This window comes from Sminthopsis crassicaudata, chromosome 2, assembly GCF_048593235.1.
Source record: "Sminthopsis crassicaudata isolate SCR6 chromosome 2, ASM4859323v1, whole genome shotgun sequence".
Lineage (NCBI taxonomy): Eukaryota > Metazoa > Chordata > Mammalia > Dasyuromorphia > Dasyuridae > Sminthopsis > Sminthopsis crassicaudata.
The window spans coordinates 565,015,670-565,033,803 of NC_133618.1; the positions used below are offsets into that span (position 1 = coordinate 565,015,670).

The 18,134-nt window shown below is 37.4% G+C and overlaps 1 protein-coding gene across 6 annotated transcripts in view; it reads right to left on the bottom strand.

Annotated features, from left to right (window-relative positions):
* NTRK3 (neurotrophic receptor tyrosine kinase 3) overlaps window positions 1-18,134 on the bottom strand; it is a 453,812-nt gene that overhangs the window by 362,332 nt on the left and 73,346 nt on the right. For all 6 annotated transcript variants that reach the window (XM_074295106.1, XM_074295104.1, XM_074295105.1 and 3 more), the window contains exons 3-4: window positions 13,696-13,770; window positions 12,438-12,509 (exon numbers count right to left, since the gene is read on the bottom strand). In XM_074295106.1, coding sequence (XP_074151207.1) covers window positions 12,438-12,509; window positions 13,696-13,770 — 147 coding nt within the window. The remainder of the gene's footprint in view (window positions 1-12,437; window positions 12,510-13,695; window positions 13,771-18,134) is intronic.

Genomic DNA, 18,134 nt, shown 5'->3' on the forward strand with positions numbered 1-18,134 from the left:
CCCCTGCCTTAAAATAGAGATTCAAAGAATATATGTACTTTTTTTTTCTCTTGGCAGAGAAAGGGGAGGCTAATGGATGTGGAATGTCACATATATTGTTGCTTTATCTGTAGTTTTTACTTAGTAGGTTTTTCTTTATTACTAAAAACTATCAATTATATAGCTATACATACACAAACACATATATCCCTATACATATACAAACACAAAATGAATGAAGAAGGAAATGGCAAACCAATACAGTTATCTTTTCCAAGAAATACCCAAATGGCGTCCTAAAGAGTTGGATACAATGGAAATGACTGAAAAACAACAATGACATATACATACACATAAAGTTGGAAATACACATCTCTAAACATGATTACATATGTTAACATTATGTATCCTTGTGTATTTACAAGTGTTATGTATGGATGTATATTTATTTATTTATATATGTATATAGCCAGATGGGATGAATATATTACATAAGTATTATATGTATGTGTATATACACTGTGTATATGTAATATACTCAATCCATGGGGTGCCTCAGGACTTAAAACCCATATTTAGGAGTGACTCTAGAGGTACTTTGTTGAGTCTCATTTATTTCTTCCTATAGTTTTGTTTTTTTGTTTGTTTGTTATATATGCATTTCCCTTCAAAAAAGATACAGTAAGAGCCAATATGTTAACTACTGAACATATTGGCTGGAATTAAGTTTTGAAGTAGAAAATAAAAGAGCATAGGGCTTTACATAGAAATTTTGTGCAGAGAAGAGACCTGAAAAGCTCATGAATAAAATAATGGCTTGGGGTATCTAGGAAGGAAAGGTAGAGAAAGGATCATACAATAAGACCCCTGAAAGAAGGGGTAGAGATGTGAAAGCAAAAGTTAACCTGCCTTCACAATGACCCTAATGTCTCTCTCCACAGATCTTCTTTCATCCTAACCTTAGATTGGTTCTTTTTAAAAAACAAAAAATTAATTTATAAAACAAAACAAGCAAATTCATCAAATTCATTGCATTGAATTGAAAAAAAAATTGAAAAATTTGAAAAAAAAAATTGAAAAAAATTGAAAAAAGATGATTGTACAAGAAGCTGAAACTGAAAATCTATTACATACAATTTATATTCCTTTTAAAAATAAGCCTTAGGGATAGCTACCTTTGGATTAATTCTTAAGGCTCTCTCCAAGAAAATGTCTGTTCTAGCTCTTCCTCCTCATGCCTTCCTCTTGGAGTCTAAGTACCCTCAGGGAGTTCTAGATCAATCCAGACTTTCAGCCTTCCTCCACAAAGCTTTAAAACCTCTGAGGAACACAGAATCAGCCCTCTTAATTAGGGGTACCCCAAGGCAGACCAAATTTAGGTTTGACCTCTCTGGTTTCTCCAGACTCACTCCAGGCCTAACTAGGATACTTTCAAAGCTTTAGAGAGGATATCAGTATTTAAAACTCACAATAGGACTACAATTTGATCTGTTATTTGTGACAAAGAATCTCAGATTCAGGACAAATGTTTAGAAAGCCTTCTTAAAGTAACCATCAGTATCCAAATTCTAAATAATCATAATAAATACCTGACTGCACAAAAAAAAAAAAAAAAAAAAAAAAAAAAAAAAAAAAGCAAAGTCAACTTGAGAACAAAAAGGAAGGAAAATATATTCAAAGGGTTAACATATTAGCCAAAAGAACTTTTGAAACTGCAACAAGGAGAAAATAGAGACTTATTGTAGACTTCAAGCCGGCTACAAAATGTAGAAGGACAGAAATTAATGATGACTCTAAAATAGCTGAGAGACTGAACTCATTTTCTAAATCTGTCCTTAACAAGAAAAATGAAGAAAAGAAATGTGAACAAATGGGAAGTAATGGAGCCTTTGTGAAGAAAAGAAAAAAAAAAAAGCTATTGACAAAAATCAAGGCAGAGAATGTTTGGAAAATATGAACACATCTTAAAATCAGCAAGGCCAGGACTCATGCAACTCGGGGCATTGCGTGAGGCAAAAGGCCAAAGTATTTACTGAACTGTAAACTGAGTTTTGAACAAACTAAAGATGCAAGATGATAGGAAAACCTTTAAAAATATGGTACACAGCCATCTAAAATGTAAGAATGAGGCCAGAAACTCTTGTGGGTTGCCAGACCACCAAATAGTAGAGATAAGACCTCGATTTGAAATTCCTTAAAGGACCAAAGCACTCCAAACTCAGAAAAAAATGTGTGAGGCAAATTGGATATATCCCTCTAACTTCCTCCCACCCCAAGAGAACGATCAAAAAATAGACAAGTTAAGACAATCTTGGTTTATTGACTAACTACAGTCTATTTAATTTAAAAGAGGCATTTTGGGATAATAAATAGTTCCAGACTTGGAATCAGGAAAACCTGGGTTCAAATCCTGTCTTTTTCTTTGAAGTAACATGTTCTCAGGGATAGTTAGGTGATGAAGTACATAGAGCACTAGGCCTGGAGTTAGGAAGAGCTGAGTTCAAAACTAACCTCAGACACTCACCAGCTCTGTGGCCATAGAAAAGGCACTTAACACTTATTTGCCTCAGTTCCTCATCTGTAAAATGGGGACACACTAGAGAAAGAAAAGGCAAATCACTTCAATATTTTTTGTGAAGAAACCCTAAGGTCTTTTGTCCATGGGACCATGTAGAGTAAGATATGACTAAACAACTAGATAACAACTAACATTTCATCTGATTGGCAAAAGAAAGAAAAAAGAAAGAAAGAAGAGAAAGAAAGAAAGAAAGAAAAAAAGAAAGAAAGAAAGAAAGAAAGAAAGAAAGAAAGAAAGAAAGAAAGAGAGAGAGAGAGAGAGAGAGAGAGAGAGAGAGGGAGAGAGGGAGGGAGGGAGGGAGGAAGGAAGGAAGGAAGGAAGGAAGGAAGGAAGGAAGGAAGGAAGGAAGGAAGGAAGGAAGGAAGGAAGGAAGGAAGGAAGGAAGGAAGGAAGGAAGGAAGGAAGGAAGGAAGGAAGGAAGGAAGGAAGGAAGGAAGGAAGGAAGGAAGGAAGGAAGGAAGGAAGAAAGGAAGAAAGGAAGAAAGGAAGAAAGAAAGAAAGAAAGAAAGAAAGAAAGAAAGAAAGAAGAAGAAAGAAAGAAAGAAAGAAAGAAAGAAAGAAAGAAAGAAAGAAAGAAAGAAAGAAAGAAAGAAAGAAAGAAAGAAAGAAAGAAAGAAAGAAAGAAAGAAAGAAAGAAAGAAAGAAAGAAAGAAAGAAAGAAAGAAAGAAAGAAAGAAAGAAAGAAAGAAAGAAAGAAAGAAAGAAAGAAAGAAATCTCCACATTGGAAAGGGTTTAAGAGAAATAGTTTTCAGTGAAGGCTGACCCAAAAAGTCCTTTGCTTTCTGAGGACTCAAATATGATCTCAGCACCAGTTGCCAAGCTCATTTGCAAAGCCATATGCTCAGTTTTAACCAGAGACTAATGGCAGAATATGGAAGGAAGTTATAGAGCACAGAGTGACCGAGACAGGGACCAAGCTCAGAAGATTCCCAGGGCAGGGCTTACAGAGTCATAAGGGAAGAAGCCTTCAGAGCCTGGGTTGACATCAGTGTGCTGTTTTACTCTGTATTGTCTAATTGTAGAACACCAGACTATTTACATTTCACTTTGCTTATACTGCTGATGCCTTTTACATGTATTTATGTTTCTCAGGGCTCAGTAAATAAAATCTAACCATTCCCCATCTTTTAAAGCAAGAATTAATGTGTTTCTTTCCCCTCCACAATGCTGCCAGCAACCCTCCTCCTTCTACCCCTCAAAGAATGTATCCTGTTAACTCTGAGGAACAATTTCAGTAAGACCCGGGAGAATGGGTTTGGGGTGAAGGCCTGGACTTGGTATTTGTAGAACTGGGCTTTAGGCCCAGATCTATCCCTAAATAAGTGTGTTTATGTTACTCTATTTCTCTGGGTCTCAGTTTCTTTCTTTGTAAAATGAGAGAGACTAATGATCAAGACTGCAACACATGGAGAAATTCTACTTTTTGGATGGAGCACCTTAAGCTCCAAAGTGCCTCTAAAATTCTAAAATTCTGTAACTGAGAGGGAACAAGGAGGAAGTGAGAAATAGTTTAGCATCATTATATTGGATGCTTGGATCTCCTTAGAGCCTGGGGAGCTGAAGGGCATATGTTTGGAAGGAAGAGAGGAAGAAAATGAAAGGGCAATGTGGATGTTGGCTCTTTGACTACTTTAAAATATAGAGAAACATCTGGTTGAGTTCAGAGGAAAAGGCATAAAGTGTAGGGGCATAACAAAATAATATCTAGACTGTGCCTACATTCTCCAGATTTCTGTCCTGGTAAACTCTTTTAAAAAGAAATAATTTATTTACTTTTAGTGTGTGATAAATAAATACTGTCATGATATTGACCCAATTCATTTTCAGGAAATGTCCTCTGTGGCAGGCAGCCAGCATCCTGGGGAGACAGCAACAATTCACCCCTTTTAGGGCTTTGTGGGAGGGAATTCTTCATAGTCTAAGATGGTTAGCATAGTCAAAATAATTAACATAGTAAAGGTCAGGGAAGTATCCTGAACCTGTGAGACATTCATCTTCATCATCATATTTCCAAAAATCTATGCTTTTTTTTTTGGCAAGAATATTCCCTGTGCTGATGAATGGGGTGGTTTCCTTAGGCCTTAGAAGACAGCCTTCATGTATGTGACATATGTTTCTATGGCTGAAAATTTCTTAGCCAGGCTGAAACTAAAATGAAACTAAGATGACTCTCAATTGCCAGGCCCACACGCTCCTCCCTTAAATCTCAACAGAATCTAAATTTTGGCATGGGCTTCAAGAATTCAGAGTTGCCTCCTCATCATATTGAGGGATCAGAGTAGAATTTTAGCCTAATAATAATTTCTACCTTTACAGGCAAATAAAAAGCACTTTGTATACATTATCTCATTTTAGATCTCATGATTGTTTGAACTAAGATGTATATAAACTCACTTTACAGATGAAGAAATTGAAGTTCAAGGAAGCAACTTCACTTACCAAAGTCCAACTCAGACAAAATGGGGCTAAAACACATATTTTTCTGACTCTAAGCCCAGTGCTCTTTCCCACTATACTACCTCTCACCTGAACTCACACCTCCAATCAGTAAGGCCCCCAATGAAGAATGGGTACAGAGAACTGGAAAACATACATACACATACATACAAGGATGGTGAATGGAACAAGTCACAGAAAGTTATGTTGCTACGTGGAATTAAACGCAAGTCAAATTCTACTGCAACAAACTTTCTGAATTTTTAACTGACCCTTAAATTTTATGTTCTAATGCTGAAGCAACTGAGCCATCACATAGTTTTTGTTTATAACAGTAGTTGTGGAATTTTACCTGGGTGGTGAATAAATACTCAGAAATCTTTTCTAACACAGTCATCAAAGCATAAAGTCAATACAGAAATACATATGGACAAGACCTTAAAGAGAATAATTTAATAAAATTTCTCTATAGGGCCTAACAAGAGTCCAAAGACCTCCTGGAATGTGGCTCTTTTTTATAGCTTTTTTTGTATAGCATTACTTCCTAGGACTTGAGAGCACTTTATAAAGACATTTCCTTAGTGACAAATATTAATAATTCTATCTTGATAGTAGAAAGCATAAGGCCCTCAAAAATAAAGTCAGATCCTAATAAACAAGGGTTTTTTGGCTATTGTTCAGTCATGTATAACTCTTCGTGACCCCATTTGGGGGTTTCTTGGCAAAATTACTGAAGTGGTCTGCCATTTATTTTTTCAGTTCATTTTATAGTTGGGAAAACTGAGGCAAACAGGGTGAAATGACTTGCCCTAGATCACAGAGCTATTGTCTGAGGCCAGATTTGAATTCAGGAAGATGAGTTTTCCTGACTCCAGACCTGGCACTCTATCTACCTAACTTCCTCGTGATGGAGAGAAGCCGTAAGAGAAAATACTGAACAAGGAGTCAAAACATCTGGGTTCTCAATCCTGAGTCTAGGATTAATTACTTTGGTAATCTTGGAAAAATCTTTTCACTTCTCTGATCTATCTTCTAAAAAATGAGTGGAAACATGATCTCTAAATTTTCTTCAGTTTCCTGAGAATAACACTTAGCAGTGATGACTGACAGAATAACACCATTTTAACAACTTTGGGGCTTTAGCTTCATGCACTGAGTCTAGAGGGGTGGTTGATTGATGCAGTGGATGGAGTACAGGTCTGGAGTACAGAAGAATCATCTTCCTGAGTTCAAATTTAGCCTCATATACTTACTAGCTGTGTGACCCTGAGCAAGTCACCTAATCCTATCTGCCTCAGTTTCCCCAAACTACAAAATGAGCTAAGGAAGGAAACTGCAAACCACTCCAAGAAAACCTTAAATGAGGTCACAGAGTCAGACATGACTGAAAACTGCAGTAATGGGCAAACATATTTAACCTTAAGTAAGTGGCAGTTTGGGAGTGGGGGAGGTCTTAAGCCAATCACAAACGTTAGGTAACTGAGCATTTCTAAACTGATCAATGATTTCACTCCCTATTTTTTATTCTACACAGGGGAAGGGAAAAAAGGGCCTCAAAGCCATTACTCTTAAAAAAAAAAAAAAAAAAAAAAAAAAAAAAGGCAAAGCCAAAGCTCTCACAATTAGTGTTGGAGTAAGTGATCGTCTTGTGATTGCTCAGCTGGGGACTGAAGACTTGTAAATGCATTTAGAGGACAGAAATAGAAGATGTTGTGAGAGTGAGAGCAGAGTCCTGGCCTCTTTGCCAGGAGAAAATGTCTTGTAGCTACCGGGAAAGCCACTCTGTCAAGGCTCAGAGCATGTTTTGTTCTGTTGGTCTTGTTGTTTCTTAGATGAAGCCAGCTAATAAATAAAAAGCCAATAGTGGAATATTATAGATGCACGGACTTCTTGCCTTCTCTCCTGCCCATTGAGTCCTTCTCAGAGCTTTGCCAAAGGCCCCACCCTCCCTGACTGATTTGCCTGAGGTCATCAAACTAATTCATCACAGAAGTAAAACTCCTGATTTTCTAATCCTTAGTCCAATGGACAACTTTTAACTGCAATACTCTTTATCAATGACCCACTAAAATCCAGGACTATCATTTTGTCTCTGTGGGAAAAATATGCCCTCTATTGAGATGAGAACTCACAGCCTTAAAGAATCAAGTCAAGTTAATAAGCATTTAGGAAGCACCTACTGTATACAGGCATTGCATTAAGTTCTAGGGATGTTGTTGTCATTCTTCCTTCATTCCTAGAGAACCAATGAGGATCAATTCTGTCCAAAAAGACAGGAAAGGCCTTTAAAAGCCACAATCTGGTTTTATATTTAATATACTTAATCCCAGTGGCAAAGGTAATGGCTAGTGTTTATTGCATAGGTAGATGACTTGCTCTTTAGTAAGATTGCTTTGATAACTTAGTGAAGCATGGAGAAGAGTGGGAGAAGACAGGAGATTAATTGTGAGCCACCATGGTGGCAGCAGCAACAGAGAGGAGAATTATCCGATGGACTAAGAGGTCAAGCTATTTGCCTATACTTCTAATGCTAAAAGATAAGACTTGGTCCTTGTCTCCGCCTACCAGGTCCAATTTTTTATGCACTAGACCATTCTCCTTCTCATGTATCCTTATTTTTTTCCCTTGGCTAAGGCAATTAGGGTGAAGTGACTTGTCCAGAGTCACACAGCTAGCACATGTTAAGTAGCTGAGGCTGCATTTGAACGTCAGGGCCCAGTATTCGATCCTCGGTGCCATCTAAGTACCCTTTCTGCTTTTCTTATATAAAGACAATGCTACTGATCTAACTTCAGTAATCGGGCAACATTAAGGTTTGATTTTTGTTTGCATATTTTTCTAGTAAAGGGGATGGATTTGTACTTTTTCCACTATAATTCATATTAAGATAGATTCCTAAGTTCACCTTTCAAAAGTTGTGATTCCCTCCACAAAACTATTAAGTTTTGCAAATATTTGCAGATATTGCAGCTGGACAGAATCATATTTAGTACTTTGACGGGTGTCAATAGTCACAGACCCTACTACAATCCTACAAGTTCCTAATTTGACAGCCCTTGTTACATGTCAAAGATGGACAATCTTCAAGTTTGTGTTAGGATGTTATTCCTCCATAAAATGTTCCTTCATCTGCTCCCCCTTCCCAGTTAGTGCACTGCTCCTCAGTTTCTCCTTTATCTTACAATTCCCTCTCATTGTTCTATTCTTCCCTCTCCCCAAAACCTTTGCCTCTAAGGTTATCTTCCATTCGTTCTGTTTTTTGTTTGTACTTATTTATTTATATATTGTATAATGAATTATTGAATGTAATATTCTTGAGGGCAGGGATTATTTCAACCTTTCTTTGTAACCAGTAGTACTTAACACAGTGTTTGGCACATATCAAGTATTTATTGATTTACTGGTGCTCTTTGACAGTAAAGACTATATCCTCAGCACTTAGCAAATAAAGAGTAGGTATTTAATAAGTACAGATTGGATTCAGCAGAACTGTTAAATTTATCCATACTTTTGCTTAGTCTTTCCCATAGCTTGTGGCCATAGAACAAAGAAGCACTAATTGATCCACATGAATACTGAACTTACAACTTTAGAATCAATAGCAGCAAGCTCTAATTAGCCAAAGACACTTCTTACAAGCACAGCCTTGGGATTCCTATAGAATTTGGTATTTATCCTTCTACCATTCATCAACCTGGTTCATCCCTAAAAAGAAGCTTCCCATTCATTCCTCTTTCTGAAGTCTCTCCCACTGAACAAGAGCTAGTTCTAAATTAAATGGCTTTAGGCATACCTATTTCCATCTTATTGAGCAGCCCTACTACAATTCTCCTAACCATGACCTGATTTCTGAGGCTTTCTAGATTCCCAGAATTGCCATAGAAAGAAAAGAAATAACCCCAAAAGGCATTTAGCACTTTACCCTGGGCCTTCTAAGGCTATGAAAGTTCCATGTTCCATGTATAAGGCAAGCTTCCTCTTCCTAGTTCATGCAGCTGCATAAAAGAAGGGAAAATCCTCTCAAATTCCTGACCCTGCTGGGATGTGACAGAAGAAAATTCAACCCATCAGGAAAAAGAAAACAACTGGAGCATTGGGAATGAAAGACTGATAGGTCCAAGCAAATCTTTCCTCCTCCTGATCCTCATGTTACCCATCTCCTTCTTTCTGCCTTGTCAGCCACCAAGATGCAAAGAGCAGCAGGGAACGGTACCCTGCTAAGTGATTTTATGTAAATGACTAGCCTAAGCTTTGGAAGACATAAGCTAAATTGGACAAACCTAAAATGGAAGTCTAGAACTCCCAATCACCAATAAATAAAGAGCCCAAATGATAGGTACAGTGTTGTTCTGTCTTTTCTAAAGAAAGGAAGAGCAGTTCAGAGCAACATAAGCAAGTAATCTACTAGACCTAGTCCAAGGAGACTTGAGGAGTGTCCAAAGGGCATCCCCTTTTTCCTCCACAGAATGTTTCCTCTCCTTTTAGTCTAAGGATCTCTCTGTGTAAGAACTCCCAACTCAGAATGCTGTGCCTTCCAGTCTCATCAGACTAACTGCATATCCCATTTGTAAAATTCAAAATTCTATGGCCAGTGAAATGGTCACATATATCTAAGAAGCTCCCAGCTTCCCCAATCCCCAGTCTCTGAGGTCAGAAATTTACCCCCTCCTTCTTATAAAACCAGGCCATATTCTATCTCAACAGAAGTCCCAGACCCCTAAAAAGTTATTCACCCCTTAAATTGATGGGCTTCATCTGTCCTGTGGTAGAATTTCTTCTTGCTGTCAGAAATACTTCCAGTGGGTACTCCAGATGGCAAGTAGGGCAGAACAACTTCCTCCCCCTACTCCTCCTCCTGAGCTCTACAGGAGTGAAGGGTGGGGCCAGGTGGAATTATCACTAATTCTCTTATTCCTGGCTCTCATCTTCAGACTTCCCTTCATTCCCCCAACCTCCACCTCCAGGATATGTCACACTTCCCACTGAGTTTCGTTTCTGGCTAGCAAAAGTCCAGGCTTAAGTCCAAGGAATGGCAAAGAGCTCACCAGCCCTGCAGAGCCCAAGCACTGCCAATTGCTGGTGAGACTTTTCCACAAGTCAGCCGGGGGCAGGCCATGAGAAGCTTCTAGTTAAAAATAAATAATGTGTATATTTGTTTGTTTATTTATGAATACTCATTAACCAAAACCTCCCCATGTACTCCTCAAAATGCTCCATTTTCCTCCCTAAGCTTGCTTCTACCAAATCCAGACTGTATATCAATCAATCAATAAACGAACAAGCGTTTATTAAATGCTTACTTTGTGCTAAACACTGTACTAAAACCTTAGGAAAACAAAGAAAGGCAAAAACAGTCCCTTCCCTCAAGAAGATCACAGTCTAGTATGACTAGACTAGACTAGAAATCTATTACCTGCTTCTAGAGGTGGGAAGGTAGGGAAAGTAGGGAATAAATGAGGATTTTTTTAGGGAGCAGTTATAAATCAGCAGGCAAAATCACTAACCAAATAGAATTTCTAATTATTCAAATCCCTATAAACTTTGTTTCTCCTTTCATAGCCCAAGATTATTCAGCAACTACTTGCTGAAGATCAAAGATATTTTCTCCCTTTGGTAGATTATTGGGAGATTCCTGCTCCCAGAAAGCAGGTGACAAGGTGATGAGATGAACCTTAGGAAGATGAAAAGGTATCCAATGGCACAATGGATAATTTGCCATTGATTTGGAATCATGTATTCACTAGCTATGTATCCATAGGCAATTCAATAAAACTTTTTTAGTTTCAGTTTCCTCATCTAGAAAATTATAATTATAAATAATAATAATAATAGTATCTACCTCATAAAATCATTTGAGGGTGAAATCAAATAATATATGTAAAGTACTTTGCAAATTTTGTTAGCTATTATGATGATGACCTGCTCCAAAAAGAGCCATGTGTCTCAGAATCCAAAGACTCAGTCACTTTTCTGCCTTTCTTTCTGCCTTTATAAGAATGTAAGGACTTCCTCCTCCCCTTCAGGATCCAATTCAATATTACGAGCCAAGGTCCTAGGGCCCCAGTTCTTTAGCATTTAACCAATCCCAAGAGATGGGGACCAAGGCCACAGTTCAATACTTCCAATCTTCTAAGAACTGCCCTTGGCCCACCTCACTCTGTAGTTAATTACTTGGAAATTAGGAAGCCCAGCTGGCTACCTTGTGCCTGGAACTAGCTAAAGCAAGAACCTTCAAAAGAACTCCACCTTTAGGAGGTCTAGAGAGGCAAAGGCTAAGTGTCCCAGCTAAAGAGAAGGGGAGAGGAGCAGGGTTTCCACAGGGGATTGCAAGGCTAATGAGTGCAGAGACATGCTCAAAAACCTCCCTGCAGTGGAGGTAAAGGAGACTAATGAGGAAATGAAGTATGTTTTCCTCAGAATATAAAGTTCATTTATCTAACATCCGCCTCCTCCTTTTCAGATTTTTATTCAACTTTTATCAATCATATAAATGCACTTTAAAAACCAAGCAGAGTTTCCTATTGCCTCTCACATTAAAAGGCAATATGGAGTGTAGAACAGAAAGATAATGTGGAAATCAAGGAAACCTGGGTCCAAGTCTCACCTCTGACACATACAAACAATATGTCTCCTTGTCATCCCACCCCCCAGGTTATCTATCCTTTCAGAGCTCTCAGCAACCCTTCTCTGCAGAAACTGCAGAGAAAAGGACCAGTCAGCATCATTAGAGTTTCCTCACCCGGGAGTTTTCTATGCTAATGAAACCCTAAATGCTTCTCAAGAGCCAGAATGGCATAGTGTGAAGGGCACTGGATTTGGAGTGAGAAGACAATTCAAATCCTTACACTACATGCTACCTGTGTGATGCTGGGCTCAGACCTTGGAATAGATAAGATATTGAAGTTCTCAGTTTAAGTGGGGCAAATGATCCTAAGGATTTTTTCCTGCTTTGTATCAACGTTCCTAAATCCAAATTCCTTTACTTAACCAGCAAGGCCTACTGTAATCTGATCTCACCCTAACTATCCCTTGTTCCCCATTATTCTCCAATAAGCTGCAAATATACTGATTTCTTTCCTCTCTCCCTGCATCCCTAAGGCTGCCTCTATATTATATTGGAATATTTGAGAACTCATTGATTAGTCCTTACCTAGCTAGATTAGAGAAGGATAAAGGATGCCAAAATGTTTTACTAATTTTTTATCTATTAACTCAAACATATATTAAATTATGCATCCAATTTTATGTCAAAATGCACAAAAGTCCTTTGATTCTGTAACTTTCTTCCCCAGGGCTCAGCCCCCTAGAAGGTTTCAAGCTGGAAAAAAACCAAAACCTAGCTGATGGATTTTCCCTAAATAAATTCAGCTTCAAGGAAGATCCCATGTTGTTGTTACCTCTTAATCGTAGAGCCCCTGTAAGTTATATCAAGACTGGACTTACATGTAACGTAAGTGAGGATTCTTAGCAAATGCCCTAGGCTGGATGTTCCGAAGTCCTGAGTTCTTGATAGTCCTGGGGAAAAATTAAAAGACGGTCAAGAGAGTCAAAAAGAAACATAAAATCTAAGCTATAGCTGACATTGGGTTAATGGGAAGTATGGAATTATAAGCTTCTCTTGTGCATCTACTGAGCCATATTCATTTCTTTATTCCCCACAGTGTCTATGATAATTACTGGCTTATAGTAGATATTCAAAACTATTTGATGAATAAATGAACTGAGTTACAACACATTATCACTCTACAAGAATTTATTAAGGAAAATAAGAAGAATAAGAGGGAACTGTACTCCCTCATGCAAAAGAAAATGACAGACTGAATAAGGATAGAGATTTAGCCGAGAAGGTAGAAAATATGGACTCCAAGGAAGAAGTGAAATAGACCTTAAATGATTAAATGTCCTACCTCAGTTCTGCTAGTTGGTGAACTTCTGTCCAGTAATTTCCCTTTCTCTAAATATTTCATTATCCAGCCTCTTCCTGGGCCCAATTCCCACTCACCAATATTAAATAGCTCTCAAAATGTCTAAGGGTTCTCCTTGTTCCCCACCCATTTCACATCATTCCCCAGGAGAGTGAGAAAAAACACTGAGAGATATGAGAAAACTCTTAGGCAATAGGCAGACAAATAGACATCAGGTGGCTACTTGTTACAATGAATGGAATACTGAACCTAAAAGCAAGAAGACCTTAGTATAAATTCTTCTTCAGGCCCTAACTGGATGTGATACCTGGGCAAATCACTTAATGGCTTTATCCCTTGGTTTCCTTGTCCATAAAATGTATATAACATTAATAATATCCACTTCACAGAGTTGTTGGAAAGATAAAATGAGATATTTGCAAACCTTAACATGCTAGTTAATTTTTTTTTAATACAGTATACTACATAAAGCATTGGTCATGAAGTCAAGAAATCTGGGACCTGATTTATTAGTTTTGTAACCTTGAGCAAATCTCATATACTCTCTGGGCTTCTCATTTCTTCTCTCTAATATTAGGGGATTTGACTTATTGATCTCTAAAATCCTTTCTGGCTCTAAGATTCTATAACTAGAATGTATATATTCCAAAAAAACAAGAGTTCCACATCACTTCTTAGCAAGGATTTCTCAGTCTTGGAAGACAGGGAAGCTCACCTCCCCAACAACCCCAACTAGGGATCCAATAAGGCTTCAGTACAAACCCCTTTATACTCACAGCTTTTGAAGTCCAGTATAGAGCTCCATGTCCACTGCATTGAGTGTATGCAAGCTCCGCCAGTTCTCTATGTGTCTGTGGGGAGGAATGAAAGGTAAGAGCTTAGTTCAGCTCAGGAAAATATTTAATTTCATAAAGTAAGCCATTTTCCTCCCGCACCCAGCCCTGAGTCCCTATCCAACCATTCCCCATTTAGGAAACAAAGTCTTTTTTTATTGTTATTGTAGTAGTTTTTGTCCATGTTGGATTGTTCCTAGGATATAAATTCCTCCCTCACTTAAATCCAATTCACTTGTACATCATAACATCATCTCCCTAATATCATGGTCCCCTTTGAGAATGAAGGACAGACCACAACAATAAATAAATATCATAGGATAGCTTTGGCAGTAAGTATTATAATAGCTAACACCAGGAGTATGGGTGAAACAGAGACAAAGAAATAAAATCTAGCCATTAGCATTGATGACATACAGATAATTCTGAGTCCAAAAACTGATAGAACCTGCTTTGGTTTCCTTCAGTCATCTCAATCCCAAAACTCAAAAAGACTAATGGAGTCATTCAGTGAGGTAGTAGAAACTAAAGGAAGATCTATTATTTCATTTGGGAACCATCCAACCATAAAAACAAAATCATCAATCCCCATGTTATATATAAAATTACACCAAAGAACCTAAAGCAAGAAAGCTTCCTTTTCCCCATAAGGAGTAACTCTTGATTTTGAGTTTAAATATCTTGCCTGCAACATTACTGTTCTATAAGAAATGACCAACAGGATGACTTCAGAAAGTCCTGGAGAGACTTACATGAACTGATGTTGAGTGAAATGAGCTGGACCAAAAGATCATTATATACTTCGACAACAATACTATCTGATGTCAATTCTGATGGACATGGTCCTCTTCAACAATGAGATGAACCAAATCAGTTTCAATAGAGAAGTAATGAACTGAACCAGCTACACCCAGTGAAAGAACTCAGGGAAATGAGTGTGAATCTATTTTTATCCACCTGCATTTTTGATTTCCCTCACAGGTTAATTATAAAATATTTCAAAGTCCAATTCTTTTTGTGCAGCAAAATAACTATATGGACATGTATACATATAATGTATTTAACATATAATTTTAATTTTAATAAATTTTTAAAATTATTTTAAAATTTTAATTATAATAAATACACATTTTAATAAATAAGTATATTGCCTGCCTTCTAGGAGATCTGGGCTCTCTCATATAAAGTTCTCCATCAGAGAGTGTTAGGAATTTTCCATTATCTTAAGAGAGAAATCATTCTTCAGACCTGCTAATCTACTTTTCCTCCATCATCTGCCATCAACTGTCAACCCTAATAAAGACCATGAGAACCTGGGGCACCGCTTGGAAAATGCCATTCATTTAAGGACTATTTCATGACCATTTAGGGAGAATATCCACATTACTTCATATTCTTTTGCAGTCCTTTCTAGGGACACCTTTCAAGGACCTATGAGCACATCATTATCTTCACCACTGCTAGTATTTATATTGTATTATATTGCGGCTCTCAAAGAACTTTATACATGTGATCTCATACTAATTCTCCCAATATTCGGTGATCTTGGTATTATTATTAATCCAAATTACATTTTAGGAAACTTAAGATAAGGGAGATTAAGTGAATTACCCAAGGCCACATACTTCTATATCTTAATCAGTATTCACACTCAGTTCTTCCTGCCTCCACGTTTAACACTCTATCCATTGCACCACCTTTGATGCCCAATTCTAACTCCTCGATATCTCTGTCCTAGTATAGCCTCATCACAAATCACCTGTCATTGTTTTATTTTGTTTGACCCTACCAGAACTAGAAATCTGGCTAATATGTAAAAACAGAAAGAAATATAATTATATACACATTACTATAATATTCTCCAGAGCCACATTAAATATTTACATTGAACAATTTTCATTCAGATGCACCTCACTCTATGCAGTAGATAAGCTACAACAAAGTTACATTAATGTAAAAAAAACAAAAAATAATAATATTTTCCTACTAAATTACATGATAATTTTATACTTTATCTTCACTTCTTGGGTCAAAGAAAATTAAAGCTGTAGGTTACCCAGAGGGCAAATGAAGAGGTGGTTGTAGACATGAGTAGGCTATAACATATAACCAACTTAGAACTGTGAAGAAATGATGTAAGTCACAGAGGTCAAATAGATGGAAGAGTGAATCAGATTAAAGTATAATTGGGAAATATTTAGCAAAATAAATATACTACAACAGAACATAGATAATTTTAATATGTGGCTTTCTAAGTGAATATATAGCCAGCAGGGAAAGCTTATGTATGGTTTATTGGCTCCAATCTCTAATTGATTTTGACATCACTGATGTAAGGGATATCATCCCAAAGATGTATAGCCAGAGAAGAAGACAGATTTGTCCAATTGCCAGAGCAAGGGATAAGTAATGGATAGACAGCATGCTCCATTACTAACCAACTGCCACTAATGGGCAGGTAAACTTAAGAGCCTCTTGAATCCAGAGGTCACCAATCTTGCTTCTCAGTTATTATCTTGGGAAGAAATCTCTGTAAAGGTGCAACTTGGCAACTGATTCTCAGAGTGCCTTAGCCCTTCTTCATCAGCAATCACAGTCACGGAAGATGTGGAAAAGAAAATTCTCACCATCTCACTATCTGATGATTTCACATTATCACAGGATGGGATTTTATCAGACAAAATGATACTAAAGTAAATGCATTACCATCTGCTTTACTACTGCACCCTAAGGACCATGGGACCATTCTATCTGATTTACTGATGAAAATCCCTATGTATGAGTTGTCTCCTCCATTGAACTGTAAGCTCCTTAAGAACAGAGACTGTCTTCTTTGCTGTTTTTATCCCCAAAACTAAACACAGTGCTTTTCACAAAATAAGCTCTTTTTTTGAAGCAGTTGAGGTTCGGTGATTTGCCCAATACCACACAGCCAATAAATGTCTAAGGCAGGATATGAACTCAGATCCTCATGGCTCCAGAGCCAATGATCCAACCATTGTTACCACCTAGCTGCCCGTGGTAGTAAATTGTTAATAAATACTTTTTTCATTGATCCATCCCTTCGTTTGTATTGAGACAATGTCAAGAGATCTAGAGGAAGAGCCCCCAGAAAACTGAATGAATTCCCTGAGGAGAATTTATGGAGGGAGTTAGAAAAGAGTCCCATGTGATAAAAAGGGTCGATGACTATTATTTGCATCAATGAAGGGGATACCGCTATAGATGAGATCACAGATGCATGGAAGTATTCATATTTCTAATTGATCTTCAATTGTCAGTATTTCTTAACACTTTAGGATAGAGTTGGCCTTGAAATCAGCAGGACCCCGGGTTACCTCTGACACATACTAACTATGCGAGCTAAACAACTCACTTCTTAATCCTCCCAGGCAACTTTCTAAGCCAGAAAAAACTTCAAACAGGTACTGGTTCATCTGCTTTGATAGAGGGCAGCCCTTCATCCCTGAGTTCCATCTGAGAAGGAAATCATGGCATCCAGTTTCTATGCCTATCCTAAAATTTTCACACTCTGCTTCTATCCCAATTCCTCTCCCATTAGTCTATCACTTCGAGGAAATAATCTCAAAACAAAATCCTACAAGACCTAGTGAGAAAAAAGTTTAAAGGAAGCCTTTAACTTTAATTAGTCTTTTGTTAATTAAAATAATCTCCCTAGTAGTGTAGTTTAGAGGGGAAAACAAATATAGATTGAGGGTAAAAAAAAATTAACTAGATCACGGTGAGATATTGGATAAGTCATTTTTCTTATAAGTGCCTCAGTTTCCTCATCTATAAAATAAAAGGGTTGGATTAGGTTATCTTTCTCTAAATTCCCTCTATCAGACATGATCAAAGTTTTCTTAGGAAGCACAATTGCACTACTACTATCTTGCATAAATTACATAGTCACATCTCATAGAGTTTTCAGGTTAAATTGATATTATTTCAGAGCAAAAAAAAAAAAAAAAAAAATCTATTGACGTCTTAAGGGAATCTTGGTCTAAGCACATGTATCATGAGACCAGACATGTGATCAGATGACTTCCCAGAATCTAAATTCGTTAAAGTCTGAGAATAAGAAATCTTAAGGTCTCTTCCACAAGAATTGCAAAATACCCCAAGTATGAAAGCAAGCTGAGGGGTATACATGCAAAGGAGTGTGCAAAGTATTTTTAAAATGCTTGTTTATCTTACATAACTTTTGTGCTCAAGATGGCAATTTTTTACAGCAACAGCATACTCACTCACCCTCCTCACTCTGTGGCAATGATGTTCCCATGAAAGATTGAATTTATCCCTTCCTCTTTACTAATAAGGATTACCCCAGGCAGAAATACCAGAGGGTATCTTTGGTTAATTTTAGCTTTGAGGACTACCTG